This window comes from Penicillium cinerascens (genome assembly GCF_028974065.1).
Source record: "Penicillium cinerascens strain IBT 15544 chromosome Unknown scaffold_4_segment0_segment1, whole genome shotgun sequence".
NCBI lineage: Eukaryota > Fungi > Ascomycota > Eurotiomycetes > Eurotiales > Aspergillaceae > Penicillium > Penicillium cinerascens.
In genome coordinates, this window is record NW_026695298.1 from 724,839 (window position 1) to 743,285 (window position 18,447).

General features: G+C 52.6%; 9 protein-coding genes across 9 annotated transcripts; 7 read left to right on the plus strand and 2 right to left on the minus strand.

Annotated features, from left to right (window-relative positions):
• Window positions 1-805: 805 nt before the first annotated feature.
• N7498_009367 (pyrroline-5-carboxylate reductase family protein) lies at window positions 806-1,764 on the minus strand (the record flags this gene model as incomplete). Its single annotated transcript, XM_058456423.1, has 2 exons — window positions 806-1,100; window positions 1,154-1,764. Coding segments are annotated over 2 exons (906 nt in total), but the record flags the coding sequence as incomplete, so codon positions are not given.
• A 498-nt stretch (window positions 1,765-2,262) lies between these two features.
• On the plus strand, window positions 2,263-3,195 carry N7498_009368 (uncharacterized protein; the record flags this gene model as incomplete). The annotated part of the gene is made up of 2 exons (XM_058456424.1): window positions 2,263-2,524; window positions 2,588-3,195. The coding sequence occupies 2 exons, from the start codon at window positions 2,263-2,265 to the stop codon at window positions 3,193-3,195; spliced, it is 870 nt and encodes a 289-aa protein (XP_058303323.1).
• Window positions 3,196-3,862: 667 nt separating this feature from the next.
• N7498_009369 (isopenicillin N synthase family dioxygenase) lies at window positions 3,863-4,974 on the plus strand (the record flags this gene model as incomplete). The annotated part of the gene is made up of 3 exons (XM_058456425.1): window positions 3,863-4,030; window positions 4,082-4,237; window positions 4,312-4,974. 3 exons carry the CDS (start codon window positions 3,863-3,865, stop codon window positions 4,972-4,974), a joined length of 987 nt encoding a protein of 328 aa, XP_058303324.1.
• Window positions 4,975-5,680: 706 nt separating this feature from the next.
• N7498_009370 (P-loop containing nucleoside triphosphate hydrolase protein) lies at window positions 5,681-9,723 on the plus strand (the record flags this gene model as incomplete). Its single annotated transcript, XM_058456426.1, has 6 exons — window positions 5,681-6,386; window positions 6,448-7,515; window positions 7,586-8,044; window positions 8,118-8,430; window positions 8,500-9,080; window positions 9,173-9,723. 6 exons carry the CDS (start codon window positions 5,681-5,683, stop codon window positions 9,721-9,723), a joined length of 3,678 nt encoding a protein of 1,225 aa, XP_058303325.1.
• A 330-nt stretch (window positions 9,724-10,053) lies between these two features.
• Window positions 10,054-11,283, plus strand: N7498_009371 (phosphotransferase family protein; the record flags this gene model as incomplete). Its single annotated transcript, XM_058456427.1, has 1 exon — window positions 10,054-11,283. One exon carries the CDS (start codon window positions 10,054-10,056, stop codon window positions 11,281-11,283), a length of 1,230 nt encoding a protein of 409 aa, XP_058303326.1.
• A 207-nt stretch (window positions 11,284-11,490) lies between these two features.
• On the plus strand, window positions 11,491-13,086 carry N7498_009372 (uncharacterized protein; the record flags this gene model as incomplete). The annotated part of the gene is made up of 1 exon (XM_058456428.1): window positions 11,491-13,086. One exon carries the CDS (start codon window positions 11,491-11,493, stop codon window positions 13,084-13,086), a length of 1,596 nt encoding a protein of 531 aa, XP_058303327.1.
• Window positions 13,087-14,365: 1,279 nt separating this feature from the next.
• On the plus strand, window positions 14,366-15,322 carry N7498_009373 (CE1 family esterase; the record flags this gene model as incomplete). The annotated part of the gene is made up of 1 exon (XM_058456429.1): window positions 14,366-15,322. One exon carries the CDS (start codon window positions 14,366-14,368, stop codon window positions 15,320-15,322), a length of 957 nt encoding a protein of 318 aa, XP_058303328.1.
• Window positions 15,323-15,609: 287 nt separating this feature from the next.
• Window positions 15,610-15,884, plus strand: N7498_009374 (uncharacterized protein; the record flags this gene model as incomplete). Its single annotated transcript, XM_058456430.1, has 2 exons — window positions 15,610-15,700; window positions 15,751-15,884. The coding sequence occupies 2 exons, from the start codon at window positions 15,610-15,612 to the stop codon at window positions 15,882-15,884; spliced, it is 225 nt and encodes a 74-aa protein (XP_058303329.1).
• Window positions 15,885-16,124: 240 nt separating this feature from the next.
• On the minus strand, window positions 16,125-18,433 carry cog6 (Golgi transport complex subunit COG6; the record flags this gene model as incomplete). The annotated part of the gene is made up of 2 exons (XM_058456431.1): window positions 16,125-18,098; window positions 18,155-18,433. The coding sequence occupies 2 exons, from the start codon at window positions 18,431-18,433 to the stop codon at window positions 16,125-16,127; spliced, it is 2,253 nt and encodes a 750-aa protein (XP_058303330.1).
• Window positions 18,434-18,447: the final 14 nt, after the last annotated feature.

An 18,447-nucleotide genomic window follows, 5' to 3' on the forward strand; every position in this document is an offset into this window, starting at 1 on the left:
GTACGAATGTCGATGTATTTTAAAATACATAGTGGTAAGTTACAAATCGTATTCAATACTCTAAACCATACGACCATATTACAACCGTATTACGACCGTACTTTTTGCCTAACGTGTTTACTTACGTGCAAGTCACCGTAGCAAGCTTATCAGTTAATCTTATGTACGACCGCCTGGGTTTCCCCCGCCGACAGGGTCAAGGTCCCCGAAAGGCTAGTAAGTGGGGTAGGGCTTATAGACGGCCCGGCGATAGGCTGCTAGCACCACTTTCTCGTTATAGCTAAGCTGCGGGGTAAATGGGTCTTCAGGTCGTGGAATGAACTCCGGTTGGCGGCAAATATACCATGCAGGGGAAATAGGAAGCTGCCACCTTTTGCACGTGGACTGGGTCTTCGACTGATAGCATACAAGCCTTACCAACGGGCTTGACTAATTATCAGCCTGATCATAGGCAAAAGCAGCGGTGAAAACGGCGAGTCTTTAACTAGCCGCCTGATGTACCTTCCCTACAATTTTCCTTTGCCCCCCCTATAGTTCCATCTTTATCTCAAACACAGAAGTAGTTATCTTTGTCGTTGCGAGAGAATATTCAAATGGAAGCTGAAGGGTTCAAGAAGCTGGTGCAGAAGACGGTAGGCCTTTCAAGTAGAGCTTTGGTGTCTCGTACGTGCTGAAAATCGGTTTATATTGCGAATGGTCAAAGCCAGAAGAAGCTCCGTAGAATTTATGCGTATTGATATCACGCGATTGAATATAGCGATGTTAAATCTCAAGATACTGCTATCGTCCCGCATCCTACCTACTTCGTTCCGTCTTTCATAGCTCGATTAGCCTTCCAACTCACCCGTACTGCGTCCTCGACATGCCGATGCCAATCGTTGGCGTCCAGCACATCCATTGCGCGACGCGTGCTGCCACCAGGCACACACACGTCATTCTTCATCTGAGCCAAGGAGACACCCAGATCGAGATGCGCCATAGATCCCGACCCAATGCAGGACTGCGCGACCAGCCTCGTCGAGATAGACTCCGGTAGCCCTAGACCCTTAGCCGCCTCAACCATGCTGTCCATGAGGTGAAAGAAGTATGCCGGAGCAGACCTGCCGTTTGTTTCAGTGAAGGGTCAAAAAATTAGAGGTGGGATTATCCGTACCCTGAAATAGATGCAACGACATCCAAATGGTTCTCTTGGGACAGAACCACAACGGTGGGTGAGATGGCGCGAAACACTGCCTGGACAAGCTCCATCTCAAGAGGCTGTACATTTTCGCTGGGAAAAAGGCCAGTAGCGCCTTGCGAGACCTTGACCGGTGTGTTCGGCATCGCTCGGACCAAAGGTGTCTCGTGAGGAAGCCAGCTCTGCAGTTGCGCGATTGTGATACCAGGACATAAGGTGATGATCACTGGCAGTGAGTGCCCTCGCTCTCTCTGTCTCTGGATAGCCGGGTACAGCTGCGCGCAGGTGGCCGGAATATCGTAAGGCTTGGGCCCGAGAAAGAGAAGGTGGACTTTTTGCACGTTTCCTTCGTCGATGTCCCAGATGCAAGGGTCACAGTTGTTCCCCGTCACCGTGAGCTCTGGGAATTGCGACCGCAGGGCGTCAACTTGGCTGTCACGACGCCCCGTGAGCACAATCTCATCAAGACGGACGTTGCCGGGGCGTTGCTTAACGACACCATGGGCTAGAGCTTGGCCCAAGGTACCACAGCCGATGATGGTAATCCGAAGCCTTGAAGGCGGAGAAGTGGATTCTGGCATTCGCATTGTGACAGTTGTTTTAAACAGGGCAAAAGTGTCAATATCGAAATTTTCCTGAGAATCTCCGAAGGGGACAATATGATTATCAATTGATCACGGTCCTTGTGGACGATGAGCTGATCGATTGACCTAATGGATACACGGTATGATTCCGCTTATCTGCGGGGTGTGATGTATTGAGTGAAGAATACCCATGCGTTTTGAAACACTGATGGAGTCTCACGCCATGTCCCTCGAGTAAGGTAGTCAGGTCCAGGAGTGGCGTCTGATCTACGTCGTAGCCGGAGCGGTTTCCCAGCTGGAAAGTGTAAAAGGATTAAAACCCCCTGACAGACAGCATCACAAAATCTAGAAACTAGGTCACTGATCATGTCTTCGGCTCTTTGTTGCATCGCTCGCCCCCGAGTCCCCACGCGTTCTCTGGCGCGCATCCATTCTCGAAAGGTTTCCATCCCCGCGGCGTCCCAAGTTAGCCATTCTGAAGGGGCCTCTGTACCTTCCCTGATGGGCTCACATCGCTGGAGATTGCCCGATGTGCAGCCGCTGACGCGCGATGGCTTTCTCGGTATGTTACATGGCCATACTGCGGCGATTCGAGTCCCCGAGTTCGTCAGCCGTCATCATGCGCAGCGCTTCGAAAAGTACCTGCATCCGTTGCTACGTCCGTACTCGCATATAGCGGGCCCTAGCGTGGACAAAGTTGGTCTCGCACAGTTTGAGTTTCAGGCGCAGTCAGCCGAGGACTTTCAAGCCCGAGGTTCCGATGGTTAGTTTATCGCGTGGTTTGCTCTTTGATGATTGATGCTAACGCTGACGTAAATGTCAACAGCTCAAGATCGATACTTCACTCAAGTCGCGCAATTGACGGATTTACATGCACGCATTGCCAAAAATACAGGCGACAATCCATGGGAGCGAATTTTAACGATGCTACAGGAGCTAGTACCGGAGCATGAGGTGCGAGTGGCCCACGAGCCGGACGGACGCCGCTACCATGCAGGTATCTATCGCAGTATCAACAACTCGACTCCGATCCACTGCGACTGGTCTCCCTACGACTCGCTCACTGAGGACTGGGTGATCAATCGGGTGACCCACCAGGCCGTCTTCAATCTGTATCTTGCTCCGATAATTGACGGCGAAACGATTCTGTACGATCGTATCTGGGAGGAAGAGCTGCTCCAGTACCGGGACCCAAACACGTATGGCTACTTCCGCGAGGCAGTAGATGGCTGCGCCACTGTTACCTTGCGGCCGTCCGTCGGGGATCTGTGTCTGTTCAATACGCGCAATCTGCATGAGGTCAAGTCGACAGGATCGGAAATTCATCCCGATGGAGGGCTCTGGCAGCGACCACGATTGACTCTGAGTGCATTCCTGGGACTCCTTCCGGCGGGCGTATTGAGCGCGCGCCCCACCATTATCCTGTGGTCGTAGGCTTTAGCTTGGCAGAGTATTAATTTAAATGTTGCCATGTAATCATTATTGAACACGGTCTCCGTCACGATCCACCTTCCGATAATCCACTTGATAGGTGTGCATGGCCGGCTCGCTTACCAGTTACGGTATAACTGGGCTGTAATAGAGCGCGTACATGCACTACCCCCCGCCCCGTAAGTCTAGGAGTCGGTTATCATAGCGGGGCGGCGGGCCGGAGGCGGATGAAACTTGGGGGCCAAAAGCCTCAGCTTTTAAGCTAACCAAGAATTCGTCTGTGGGCCACGCCTCCATCTCACTTCGCAACCGCTTCTCCGACGGCGATCTGCCCCTACCGTCAGCACTAGCCATTGAGGTCTCGTTTACCCTATAGTGAACCTTGGGGATTGTCTACAGCGTTGGACCAACTGCCAACTGCGGTCCACGCCCCATCGAGTACATATTGCGCAATCACTGTACTATAGAACGCAGACGGTTTTACGTATGGTATAGCGTATGTGTATGTAATACAGAAATGTTTTGCAGTCTGTATTCAAAAACTGGTAATGATGTATAAAAAAGTTCAAGTGTAAAGACATTATCCCTCCCGAGGTACTGATTGATCCTGCATATAGCAGGTTGTTGGATCAACACACTGCCTGTAGTCTCAACTGAAAAGCCAGACATCATGGAGACGACCATTGCCACCATTGATTTTGACCCCTTTAATCATGGTTCGCCGGATGAGAAGAAAGCCGTTGGCACCGCAATTGCCGAGGCTTTTCGTCGTCAAGGATTCTTGAAACTGGTCAACCACGGAATTCCCCGCCATACAATCGAAGAGCTTTTCCAATGGGTATTTCTTCCTTCCCTTTAAGTAATTGTACAGTTCTGCTCACATAGTCAGAGCCAACGCTTCTTTGCCCTCCCCGAGGGTATCAAAGCCAAGGCGCCTCATCCACCCAAGCCGATACCCAATCGGGGATACAGCGGCGTCGGAATGGAAAATACGTCCATTCATGGAAGCCAGGAAGACAGAAAGGTGACATTGATTGACCTGAAGGTAGGCAGCAGATCTCATCTACTGAAACATCCTGCTGTATAGACCTTTCCTGGGACTAAGCCCTCTTCGACCAGGAATGTTTTGACCAAGGGGCGGAAGACGACAATCTCTACGCCAATATTTGGTTGCCCGAAGATGACCTTCCAGGCTTCCGAAGCTTCATGGAGGAGTATTACAGGATTGCATATCGATGCCAGCAGCGCATTCTGACTGCGCTCGAACTCGGGCTTGGGATGGCCCCAAAGACCCTCACGAGTCGTCACAGCCGCGCCGAGAATGAGCTGCGGCTGACACACTATCCCCTGGTGCCGGTTAAGCAGCTTCGCGGTGGCAGCTGCACACGCATCTCCAAGCATACGGACTTTGGGACGATTACCCTGCTGTTCCAAGACGCGGTCGGCGGCCTGGAGATCGAAGATCCGCTGCAGCCAGGGCGGTATCGGCCGATTGAGTCGACCGCGCTGGATGAGATGATTGTGAACCTTGGGGATTGTCTACAGCGTTGGTCCGACGGCCAACTGCGGTCCACGCGCCATCGAGTACATATTGCGCAATCCGACCTAGACGCCGACCCGAACGCCGTCCTTGCGGAGCGCTTCTCCGTCGCCTACTTTGCCAAACCCAATCGCTCGTGCTCCATTCAGTCCCTGGCAGCCGAATGTCCGCCAGGGGAGCAGACAGTGGGCGAGTTTCTGTTGCAGCGATCATCCACCACTTATGGGTATACTCAACTTTAGGTTTGCTCATGCTACATTATGGGTTGAAATATTAGGTGGGGGATGATAGCAATACCCATTGTCTGTATTGGTAATACATGTATCAATGACCGGTTCGAGCAATGAACACGGTTGCTGCATGACTCGGGCCACAGGGGAGAAAGGCCTGGTACCTCCTACTTACCTATCCACAATTGTGGGATCTGGATAGTTATGTGGTCGCAGCATGAATGTAACTTAAGTCAGTCCCTTGCTTCGGCATCACCATGTGCGAGCATGTCTTCTAGAGGTGTTATAATACTGCATATCTCAGGTCTACAGTGGTGTTGCAAGAGTTTGAAACCACCTTATGTACCTTTCTTTACCGCCTGCTTGTTAGAAGCACACTAACGCCCGTTGAGAGAATATGAATGGTGGAACTACTAATTGCCGGCAGAATAAATAGCTCGGTACCTAAAAGGGTTTCAAACTCTTGGAACGCCACTGTATATCAACTAGATTTAGATAACCAATCATGTCTCACGGCGGAATTGGCGCTTGTAGCCGTTATACTTATAGCCTTTCTTCACTCCAGTAACTCAAACAATCTTCCATCCTAGCCAGTAGGTTGTACTGGTACAAAGACATATATACTGGTGGCTACAGCGAGTTGATCTGAATCCAGTCAATCACCTGCACCAACTGCAACAACCTTGCGAAGTCGTGCAGCTGTCCAGGCTCAATCCCAATGCAAATCAGGAATCTGCCCTCTTTTTGGCGTAATGGCTATGATCCGGTTGAGGAAATCGACCTTGAAGATTTACACGCCGACGGCCGCCGCCGGGTACGTGAAAACCTCGCCGCTCGTGAGTACGACTTGCGACAGAGCTGGTTGACGGGGCTGATGCGGGCCATCCGAGCTGTCGACTATCTCGACGAGTCTCAGTTGCCCTATTCATCCAAAAATGCGGCCTACTACACCCCTCTGGCGGAGTATGTCCGCCGGCGCGAATTCGGTCGCACGCTGCGACATCCCGAGATCCTCGTGCCCCTGGTGCTGTCCGGCGTGCTAGAGGCAGTCTCCTGTCTATCAACAGTGGCGGCGCCGCTGTTGATGCAGCGCGTGCTTCAAGAACCTTCAGATCCAGGCCATCTGTTGGCTCTGTTCGGGGTCAGTCTTGTGGCGACGATGGCCGGTCGCAGCAAAGATCAGATTTGCCGAGTGCTGGCGGTTCGCGTCTCATCGATCCTGCAGTTGGCGCTCTTTCGCAAGTGCCTCCGGTTCTCGGGTAGGACGACCTGTACGGAGGGTCGCCTAGTGAGCTGTTCAACTACCGACATGATGCTCCTGCGTAACTACATCCTCAAAATGCACGACATTTGGAGCAGCCCCCTACAATTAATTTTGATCATTCTCTTGGTGCTACGTCTGTTGGGTCTGTCCGCGCTACTGGGTAAGGATCTGATCTCGTTCCAAAATATATTGGAAGCTAAATATTGATGGGTTGAGTGTAGGATACTTCGTAATGGCTTTCCTCTTGCTTTCACAAACTCAAGCCAACGCCAAAGTAGCGAGCGCTTTGGAGAAATACCTTGGCTACGACGAACGACGGATCACGATATTAAGCCAAGCCTTCCAGCGCATCAAAGGAATCAAACTAATGCTGCTCGAGTCGATTATCATGAAGAAAATAGCCGCCATTCGCGAACTGCAGCTTGTGGCGCTAACGCGCCGCCTTCGTCTCGTGTTTTGTTTTTTCATCTCTATCAATCAGATGATTCCCGGCCTCACGGCCCTGGTCTCCTTTATTTCCTACTGGGCCGGCCAACATGCCTTGGATGCTCGGGTAATTTTCCCGGCTCTTACGCTATTTGAGCTGAGTCATGGCCCTGCATCGAAGCTGTCGCTAGCGGTGACACGCCAGTTCTCTATCCTGCCCAGTGTATTCCGTGTGCGAGATATCCTGCGCCAAGAAGAAGTCGACGAACAGAGTTCCGGGGACCCGGGCGATATAGCGATCAGCCTCGACAAAGCCACCATTTCTTACCCTGGCCTTGCAAACAACGCAGAGACCACAGATGAGGCCACTGCATTCCTGCTTGATGCCCTCACCCTTAAAATCCCACGAAGACGCCTCACCTGTATCTATGGACACAGTGGCGCCGGGAAATCCACAATGATAAAAGGGATTGTCGGCGAGTGCGTGGCTCAGCCACCATCATCAGTCAAGGTCTATGGAAGCTGCGCCCTTTGCCGCCAGGATCCATGGATTATGCAAGGGACTGTGCGGGACAACATTTTACTCGGGAAGCCCTATGAGGAGCTTCGATACCGTCAGGTCCTTCGCGACTGCTGTCTTGAAGCCGACCTGACCACGTTCCCCGGTGGCGACCAGGCGTTGGTGGCTGGCAATGGAGCGACCCTGAGTGGTGGACAGCGAGCGCGCATCTCACTCGCCCGCGCCGTGTATAGCCAAGCCGAAATTATCGTGCTTGACGATCCTCTCTCGGCTGTAGACGCCCGCGTTGCGCAATGTCTTTGGAACGATTGCATCCGAAAACTGTCCCAAACGGCCGTCGTTGGTATGTTTACTATCTGCTATACTGTGACCTTCCACTTCCATCCCTTAGCTCTAGCTGACATTGCAAAAAGTAACTCATCAACTCGACCTGCTCCCCCAGTGTGACCATATCCTGGTCTTGGACAAAGGTGTGATCATTGCTCAAGGATCGCCGGGTCAGGTCCTCAAACACCCCTTCTTCAACGGAAGTACCTTGCTGGATGCACCTAAAGAATTGTCTCCCCCGATAAAGGATGAGGCACAATCTGTTGCCCCAGCACCTAACATAGTCAACTCCAACGCAATTGCTCTTGGCAAGGAGGTCAGGGTTAGAGGAAGCGTTGACCGGGGATTATACGGTGTCTATCTCAGACACAGCGGGGGATATCCCTATATCGCTGCTTTGAGCGCGATATTTTGTCTGACGGTGGGTACGCGTATCATAGGAAATATTTGGTTGGCGTGGTGGGTTAGGGACGCTCTGCACTGGGCGCAACACCACTACATGTCCGGGTATATTGGGGTGATGCTATCGCAGGCGGTGTTTGTAGGTATGCAACTGCCTCAATGATGGAACTCGGGCTGTGAATGTCTTGTGTTCATTCGCTGATGACTACAATCTAGCTCTCGTTGGTGTCTATCTGGTTGCCGGAAGCGTTCAAGCCAGCCGACGCATCCACGAAGGTGTTCTGGCACAGCTCTTTAACACGGACATGGATTTCTTTGACCAACAGCCACTTGGGCGGATTATCAATCGCTTATCAGTTGATATAGAGGGTATCGATTTTCGATTGATCAATGCGGCCGATGGCTTGCTTCTCGCAGCTTCTTCGTTGCTAGCGAGTACCATTGTTCTTGCAATGAGCTCGCTGTACTTGATCCTAGCTCTCCTGCCCATTGGGTACATGACCAGTCGCATACAGCTGCTTTATGGAGTGTAAGCTTTATATCTCTTCAAATTCGCTCGTGTCAGTCTGGAATTGCTAACGTGAAGCTTCTGGAGTAGATCTGCACGAGAAGTGCGTCGCTTGTGCTCTGTGCTCGACTCCCCGGTCCTCGCCGTGATAAACGAGGCCATGGGTGCGCGGGCCTCGATCCAAGCGTACTCCGCCATCGAGTTATTTGAGGAGCGGCATCGCGCGGTCCTGTCCAAGGCCATGGCCGGAATCAGCGTCCGCTACGCACTAGAGACGTGGGTGACAGTGCGGGTGGAACTCGTTTCCGTCCTGCTACTTGGTGCAACCTGCGTACTGTGCGGCCTAGGATTGCTTAACGCCGTTCAGGCTGGTCTGACTCTCAGCTTGAGCATCACAATAGCGAAACACCTGGACGCTTTTCTGTGGTCCCTAATTAACCTTGATGTTGAAATGAACTCCATGGAGCGCCTCAATCAGTACCTGATGCTGCCTACCCCAGAGACCAATTCTTCTTCCATCGGACGAGAAATCGCACCCTCCTGGCCGGAGAGTGGCAGCGTGGTATTCTCTGGAGTTGAAGTCACGTATCCTCAAGCTTCGCAACCGTCTCTCCATGGCTTTGATCTCATCATTCCTGCGGGTGCCAAGGTGGGGATCGTAGGCCGAAGCGGTGCGTTAATATATCTCTTATATATCCCGATACCCCAGTGACCTTTGGAACGCCCAGAACTAAGGATTGGCTAACATTCACGCGTCATCCAGGCTCCGGCAAATCGACCATCATCGCGGCACTAACAGGCCTTGTACCACTCACAGCAGGCACTATTCGGATTGATGACGTGGACTTAGCGACGGTCTCACTGCGCCAGCGTCGACGATCTGTTCACGTGCTCGCCCAGGATGCCGTGCTCTTCGATGGCACGCTTCGTGAGAATTTGGATCCCTCTCGGCGCAGCAAGGATGCGGACATGCTTGGGGCATTGTCAGCAGTGGCATGGCACCAGCTCATGGACCAATTTGACGGCGTTGACCGCCGATCAGTGCTGGACCAACACATTTTGGCTGGGGGCACCAATCTATCCGCGGGTCAAGCGCAATTGGTGGCTCTGGCGCGGGCGGTGCTGGCGCGGCCGCGCATCCTGGTGCTCGATGAGGCAACAGCGAATGTTGACCAAAGCACGGATGAGATCATCCAGCGAATCCTGCAGCAGTCCTTCCGGGATAATACGGTCCTCTGTGTGGCGCACCGAGCAACCAGTGTCGCCTGGATGGATTGTGTCATCACCCTGGCGGATGGCCGCAAAGTGGGGTGATTTCTAAGATAATTAGTCAATTGACTGATAGTTGACAACCTCTGAGAGCGCTGATAAGGGGCCAATTTGCTATCTCCCTGATCCCAAGACACTTTTTGGTTATATGTATGACTGATCGGCATTTTCCTCCGCGAATGTAGCGAGTTGCATAGGTATCTGTAATTTACAGCACTCTGTTTATAACGCTTACAATACAAAGACGCCGTTCCATCACGCACTCTTAGACCCCTGGGCAACCCACCTACCTTATATCTCCGAGACCTCGCCATCTTTGTTTTCAAAAATCTTTTCCTATTGTCTCTCGTCTCGGAGACCTTTCAATTCCTGACAATGGGCACCCCTGATAGTTATCTGCCTCCTGCCTTGAGCGCGGAGACTATCACCTCGTTGATCCTATCATTGGACCTCCCTACGCCATGCTCCATTGAGCCCCTGCAGGTTAAAGCCGCCTTTCATTCTATCTATCTTATCCATTTCGCTTCGGCACAATGTATCACGGCACAAGGTATCACAGCACGAGGAAACAAGGATGGCACCGTTACGCTCGTGCTACGCGTCTCTGGACGGCAGCTACCTAGCATCAAGACACGTAACGAGGTGGGCGTTATGACCTGGGTCGGTAAATATACCTCTATTCCTATACCAGCCATCATCCGGTACGATGCGACGGAGAACAACGTGATCGGACATGAGTTCACCCTACTCGAGAAAGCGCCCGGCATTAGCGTCGATCAGATATATACAACACTATCCGACGAGATCAAGAAGCAGATGGTCCACCAACTAACGGATTATCTGATCGAGCTACATGCGCAACCTTGGCATAAGGGGTATGTGGGCGGGCTGACCCTGACACCGACGGGCGAGATTGCCTCTGGACCACCTATCGACGAAAACTTTTGGCAGACTCCTGACCTAGATAAGTACTGGTCTACCTCGGCCGGAGTCAAGAGTACGGAGACACTCGAAAGCCTTAATCCTGTACCAGCCAAGGGGTTCCTTAGCTACACGGAATATACGAATAGCTGCCTCGAGCGGTATATCCACGCGATCGAGGTCCATCCCTCTCTAGAGCCCTACCGCGATTTGGTTCCCCGGATCCACGAGTTTATGGCGCAGTTACAGCGGCCAGACAACCAAGCAGAGCTCAACCGCGTCGCCTATATTATGGCACACAAAGATATGCATTTTGCCAATATTATGTGCGACCCAGACCAGCCAGGGTGTCCAATTACCGCCGTCCTAGACTGGGAGTTCAGCGGGGTGGTTCCTGGCCCAAGATGGAACCCCCCGCGGGCATTCCTATGGAATATGAAATGGGACCCTGACGACAAGGCAGAGCAGACCCGCATGGAGCAATTGTTTGAGCAAATCTGCCGAGAAAAGGGGGCAGAGCATATTTTGGAGCAGACTCAGCTGAATGCAAGGCAAGAGATGATGCAGACAGCGGTCAATCACATTCGAGCCATTATCGAGGTGTGCCCGCGCGGCCAGGCGCAGGACCGCGTAGCCCACTGGCGCTCGGTGGCGGAAGCCGCCATGGAGGGATTTCAGGCGTGACGTGTATGTATGAGGAGAATTACGTATCAATACATACTGTTTTTCATCTGTATTTACTTGTTGTATTGTACTGTACTGTATTGTACTGTATTACGGGTTTGTATAGCCCTAACCCACGCGGGGGGCGAAGGCCTTCTGATATAACTCCGTCTCCCGGGCCCCGATGATTTAGACTAGGGAGTTTCATGTGCCTTGTTCAAATTGGACATGGCCATTCACGGCTCACCTTCATCGGAAAGCGTGTCCAAACCCGCCACGTGGCCTCGACGGCTTCTCCGCGCTGTGCAGACACTGGTACTTCCAACCTTTCTGCAGTACCGCAGCAGCACCGGGAGTAAGCCCTTCCGTCGCACAGCACATCTCGACGGCCTCCGGGGCTTGGGTGCATGGTGTGTAGTAAATTATCACATCCTGTCCGCATTTGAAACTTTTGTAAATTACGGCTATGGTCTGACCCCCGAGGATGGTCATCGGGAACCCTACTGTGCACACCACAATGAAGAGTTCACCCACAATGAGCGCTTCCATCAGCTCCCGTTTATTCGCCTCATCTACTCTGGGTCCGCTCCGGTCTGCATTTTCTTTGTGCTCTCCGGCTTTGTCCTCTCGTACCGGCCCTGGCAGATCCTTCATCGAGATGGAGCGTCTATCCGTCCCGCCGAGCTGTACGAGGTCATCGGTTCATCCGCATTCCGGCGAATGACACGGCTGTTCCTACCCCCGTTGATTGTCAGCTTTTCTACCATGTTGCTGATAGCCGCTGGCGCATGGGATTATCCGGCAGAGGTGGCGGCGGATCGCACTATCATCCGCGCCGAAAGCGAGTTTCATCAACCGCGGCTCGCCGGACTGGGGGACCAGCTGATGAGTTGGGGAGTCATGGTGGTCCGGATGCTGGACTACGGCCATTGGGATGAATATTACCCCCCGTATGATGTGCATCTGTGGACCATTCCCATGGAATATCGCAGCTCGATGCTGCTGTTCCTAATGCTTTTGATCACCGTGCGGTTGCGGTTCCACTATCGGATGGGCATTATGGCCGCGCTTCTGGTTTATAGCTACTTCATCACGCGGTGGGTGACCGTCCTGTTTCTAGCTGGAGCAATTATTGCGGAAACGGTGGTATTGTGTCCAATTCATGAGCACGAGAGCCCTGCTAGCCAAGAGTACCAGAATGGCTCTACCCCCGAGGGATATCAACTTCTCCCACTGCAGGAGACGACAAACGTGAGAAGTGCTCCCTTGGCGTCAACATCCGGTGCAGAGGCCTCCGCCACTGCGACAGACTCCCGGCAACGACGCCTATGCCGACTAGTCCTTTGCACCATCACCATTATCATCGGCCTCTATCTCATGTCGGCTCCGGACTACTGTATCTCGCGTACGCCGGGATACCGCACGCTGGCGGTGCTGATCCCACCGCACGACGAGCGCGACTGGCGCTTCTACCCGTCCGTGGGGGCAATCCTACTTGTTGCGGCGCTGGCACATAGCCCGCGCGATGGGCTACTGGTGCGCGGTCTCGAATCCCGGTTGATCCAGTATTTGGGCCGCATCTCGTACAGTCTGTATCTGGTGCATGGGCCGGTCATGCACGGGGTCGGGTACCGGGTATTCCCGCTGATATGGGCCGCAGTGGGGCGCGATGGCTGGCGAGACCCGGTGGGCTTGGCATTGGGATGGCTGGTAGTCTTTTCTGTTGTGTTTTATATTGCGGATCGGGTTATGGTTGCAGTTGACGAGCCGTGCGTGCGCTTCGGTCGGTGGATGGAGCAACGGATGCTTGCAGCAGCACACTGATCGGGTCGCTTCAGAGGGAGTAAAGCTGAGTGGTGTTTGCTGACTTCACTCCCATCTGGGTTCGGTCTGTTACCAAAAATCACGATCTATGATTTTTCTTCAAGGTATATCAAGCACATACGACCATAGGGTGTGGAGAACAGGGCTTCCCGTCCGCTCAGCCGTACTTAAGCCACACGCCGGCAGGTTAGTAGTTGGGTGGGTGACCACCAGCGAATCCCTGCTGTTGTATGTTTTTTGTTTTTTTACATTTTATTCGGAAATTAACGCAGTGGTCCGGGGCTGTAAGCCAAAAAAAAGGATGTTGCCGGATACAATAAAAGGCACAGAGGCGAAAGCGGTTCAGAAGCGAGGGCACGACTCTCAAAATGCTTCATATTTCAGGAAACCAATAGTTCTATTCCTAGATCAATCGGACCAAGGATCATATCCTCCGGGCCATAAGAGATTATCCGCGAAATCGGACCATCGAATATTTTCGGTTTCAAGACCACCTAGGGGTATGTATCTGTTTGGACAGCTCTCGAGCATAGAACTAGTGTCACCACTGCGCTTGATGATCGCACGCTTGGTGATGGTATGTTCGAGGATGGTATCCATGAAACATCGCTAGGTATAGATGGGCGATGCCGACCAAGATCAGCGGCTAAGAGAAACAGATTTGCAATGACATTGGTAGAGTGGGAAAGGAGTTGTAAGCGAAACGAGCAGTTCGGATTTTCACGGGAAAAGGCTCATCTTCCCTCTGTCCGACATTACAGTAAGTGATGGGTAAATGGTTAGAAGGCAGGCAAGATGCAATGATAGCCACGGAGGCTTCCACAAGACTCCATATCAACGCCGTCGCAATAGTGTCTAACAAGTCTCGATAGCCATCAGAGGTGCGTATAATATTGCATACCTCCTCTATAATCTGATCAGCGCGTCCTCGCGTAATTGTATTGCCGTGAGGAGCATTGGGGTCAGCGGGCTTTGAATGGGCGCCTAAAGCTCCGAGCGCAGCACCTGTCTCGTTGTTAGGCGACCCCGAATGTGGATGACTGTACTTGATGCTTCTGATCTTGGTATATGCAGATTGCAGATGAGGCCAATCGCAAATCCAGGAAGACTGTGTTCAAGTAGAAGTGACGCAAGGAAGAAGGTTGGCAATCGCGGGGTTAAGACCGAGGAGTTGCCCTAACTGGAAATTGGTCAACATTCTCTCGTGGCTCTGGCCCTTTCTACTCTTGCTATAACTCATGCTCTCTTCCCCTGCATGAGGGCTCTTCACAACCTCCAAATGTACCTCCCATTCCTTCTATCCCTTGCGATGGTGGGCTTGGCCCGGTCATCTGGCTGCGGCAGAGACATTCCCTCCGAATTCCCCAGCCCCGGCTCCAGCAAGAGTCTGCATCTGCCAGGAACCGACCGAGAGTACCGACTGTACATCCCGGCCACCTACGACAAGAATCGACCGACTCCGCTGTACTTTTCCTTCCATGGCGCGTCCAAGGACATGCTCGAGCAGGAAGAGCTCTCGCAGTTCTCCAATCCTGAGTTCAACAAGGACGGCATCGCCATCTACCCCAACAGCAAGAATGGCTACTGGCTATCAAACCCCAAAGCTGATACCTCAAGACCAAACGACCTGGACTTCACCAACGACCTCCTGTCGCATATGGAGGAACTGTTGTGCATCGACTCCAGCAGAGTCTACTCCGCTCGCAAATCCAATGGCGGCGGGTTCACCATTGTAATCGCTTGCAACGCTACAGTTGGCAGCCGCTTTGCAGCCTTTGCCTCTGTGAGCGGTGCATACTACGACAACGATGAAACGCCAGGCATAGGGCCGTGTGCGCCCGCCCAGCGCGAGAAAGGCTATCCATTCCTCGAGTTCCACGGCACGATAGACACCACTGCGCCGATTGACGGAAGTACTTCAAAAAATCCCAAGCTGCCTACCATTGACATCTTGGAAGGCTGGGCCGAGCGGAATGGCTGTGGACATGACGCCAAGTGGGCGCAGAATGTGACCGTTTTCGAGAACCCGCTTGTCAAGCATGCTATCTGGGACTGTGATGGTAAGAATGGTATTGTTCAGCACTATCGTGAGGGCGATAATGGTCATTGCTGGCCAAGTACGGTGCCGAATGATGACTACACTAGTCATCCTGATCAGTGTCCGTTGGGGAAGTATGTTTTCAACGCCACTGAGTATATCTTTGATTTCTTTGCTGGATGTCGTCTGGAGGTGTGAGACTTTGGTATTTACTGGTGAACTGAGGCCTTCTATAGACCTACAGCACTCTACTATAGCTTTTATAGAGTATTACCTTGTGTTTTGGTACATCTCAGCTGGAGTGTTCCAGTCTTTAAGAGGTCTGGGTGTCGCGTAAGGATGACGCTCCATGGCATCCCCCTTCAATGTTTGCCTCAAGTATAAATACCGGGAAAATCCCAGATTGTATCCGTATCAGCCAAACTAAGCCTCTGAAAAGTACATTTTATATCTATTGCAAGTCTAACTGGCTATTCCTTATCAATATGTCCACCCCAGCGGAACGCTCGCCCGACGACGACTTCGACGACTCCGGTCTCGAGGGCAACAATATGGCCAATTCCGATGAGCAGCTCGGTAAGTGCTATTCGATGAGTGAGCAGGCTACGGCTGACCTTCTACTCTAGCCTACGACGAAGCCATTGACCCGTCCCATATCATGCCGGAGGACTGCGCCCCGCATAGCCGCACAGCAGTAACCTACAAGGCGAGCCCAGTGCGGATAATCTTCCCGAGGGGCCTTGCTAGATATATACTCTGATTATCTGGTGTCTATGGATCCCGAGGAGGCTTCTGTGTGGATAGACGCCGGGGCTTGTATTCTGCATAGATATTGATCCAACATTAAAACGTTGCCACGACTTGACATAGACCAAAGAATTAGATCCTTCTGATTCTCTTATTTGAGGAGCTTAATAACCATATATACATGAGTGTTTGCGCGTAGTATGCGCTAATTCCATATTGGGAGTGGTGTACCCCTGCAAAGGATATGCAGAAATTAACTCAACAGCACGCGGATCTCCCCAGTGGTTCGGGGGAACAGAGACCGCAGACTCCACTGGTCTTCCTTCTCATCTTCTTCTTCCTCGTCATCCTTATCATCTTCATTCTTGCGTGGCGACTTGCCACTCCGGCCACTGATCACGCTACCGCCAGTCCCCAGACTGACCTGGGTCATGCCCCTGGCCTCATCCGCGGCGATGATCATGCCCTCGATAAACTCAAAGTCGCGGCAGAAGGCCTCCACAGCGTCTTCTGTGACGGATTGAACAAGGGATGCACTCTGGACACGCTTGAGATGGTCTGTGGCGTCCATAAGGGCAGATGGGAGGAAGTCGTCCAGTTGCTGACTAGACATGACCAACGAGTCGGGCTGGAATGCGGGCAAGTTTGTTAGATCCGTGAGTTGAGGTTTCTGCTGCCCTGTCTTCTCCGTCTCAGTATCGAGTTCTGCTTCCTTGCCTGTCTTGGAGAATGGCTCCAAGGCATCCAAAAGGACCTGCAGGCCCGAGGTTTCGAGAAGGAATTGGTGTTGGATATCGAGAAGATTGGTGCGCAGTGTAGATAGGTTTGTGGACAAGGCGGAGCTGTGAGTTTCGCTAGCGAATGCAAATGACGAAATAGTGGCACGGGCTGCGAGAAGGATGTTTGTGCGATAAATAGTCTGCGCGGTGGAGTCCTTGAGCTCGTCGGACGAAGTCCAAGCCAGTGTCCAGAAAGGATCAAATGCGGCGCGGAGAACGGGTGTAAACCGATTCTCGTTGCCGTCGGTCGGCTCCTCTGGCCCAACTGAAGCCTCGTATGTCTTCATGAGCGACATTAATTCTTCCAATGCATCCAATAAGAACTCCGGAGGGGACAAATCTGCAGGTGGGATCATGGCGCCTTGATCAGCTGAAAGGGCGCTGACTTGATCCCGCATCAAAGTCTCAAAATGACCGAATGTAAAATTTTCCAGGGCCTGCATCAAATCCACCAGGTTTGACTGCACACCGACCAGTTTAGAAAACGTCGTGCGGTAGAAAGATAACAGATTGATGACCTTGTAGCAAGTGACAGGGTCATCGTGGCCTTGGATAACCAGCTCAACTCGTTGACGAAGCGACCGAGACACTCCAGTGAGGTCCCGATTGACCAAGTCACTGAGTGCTTTGCGGCCATCGAAAACGGCCTCTTCTTCCTCATCGATCCGAGCCCAGGGCTCACTGTTGAGTCCAGCTTGAATGCCCCGTGCAAGCTCCTCGCCATCCGCAACGAACAACGCCTCTAGAGCTTCGCGTTCCGAAACAGTAGTCGAATGCACCCAGGCAAGCATGTCACCAATATATCGGAGGGGGTCATGTGCTGAGAATTCAATCGGCTTCACGCTGGGATCACCCCCAGTGCCGGCTCCGGCACCACCAGACATAGCATCTGTCAGTGCATAATGGAATGCATCAGAAAGCACGTAGTCACGCGCCTCTGCGAAGAAATCCAGACAGCTGTGGAAAAGACTCGGCCGCTCGGCCAAGACCCGCAAAGCACGACGAATCGAGCTACTAATCCGGGGGTCCTCGAGGTTCAAGGACTGGAACTCTTTCTGAATCCACCGATATAGTTTCTGGTAGGCAGAGTTGAGATGTCTGGTGCTCAGTTCCATGACCTCCAAGCCTAATCGTTGGTTCTCGCCGCCGAGAAGGTGCTCACAGTCGTGGTGCACTTGTTTGACGCGGGCAAGAATGTCGAAGAAGCGTTCGTCAATGGGCTCTTCTGCCGATGTCAAGGTCATCAAATCTTCTTCGGGTACTATGAAGTGCTTGGAGAAGGCGTCCAGCAGCCGCTGCTTCGTCTCGGTGTCCTTCTTCTGTGCCATGAGCGCAGTGGCCTCTTCCAGCACCGGGGTCGTATCCTGCTTGGCTAAGCTGATGTGTTTGCGCATCTCGTCACACGTCTGGTTCAAAGTCGTAATAACGCCGCCGATTCGCCTCAATTGCTGTCACGGCCATCGCATTAGCATCCTGATGCATCGGGGTAGGTATCACGACTCACCTCCGCTACCTTCCCAAAGTCCCGCACAATCTCCCCATTGCAATCGACGACCTCCTTCTGCACATCAAGTCGTAGCTGTCGCCGCGTCTCGGCGGAGTTGTGGATTCGTCGTACACTCAAGGTTTCGAGGGCATCACGGATGTCGGAGTCGGCGTAGGACGCGGAGAGAACGGAGCTCAGGCGGTTGGACAAGGCAGAAGATCGCTGGGTGGGCGGGGATAGCGGTGACTGCGCTGGGGACGAGCCATTGCTGGCACCGGCATGGAAGTAACTCGTCATGGCTGACAAGCAAT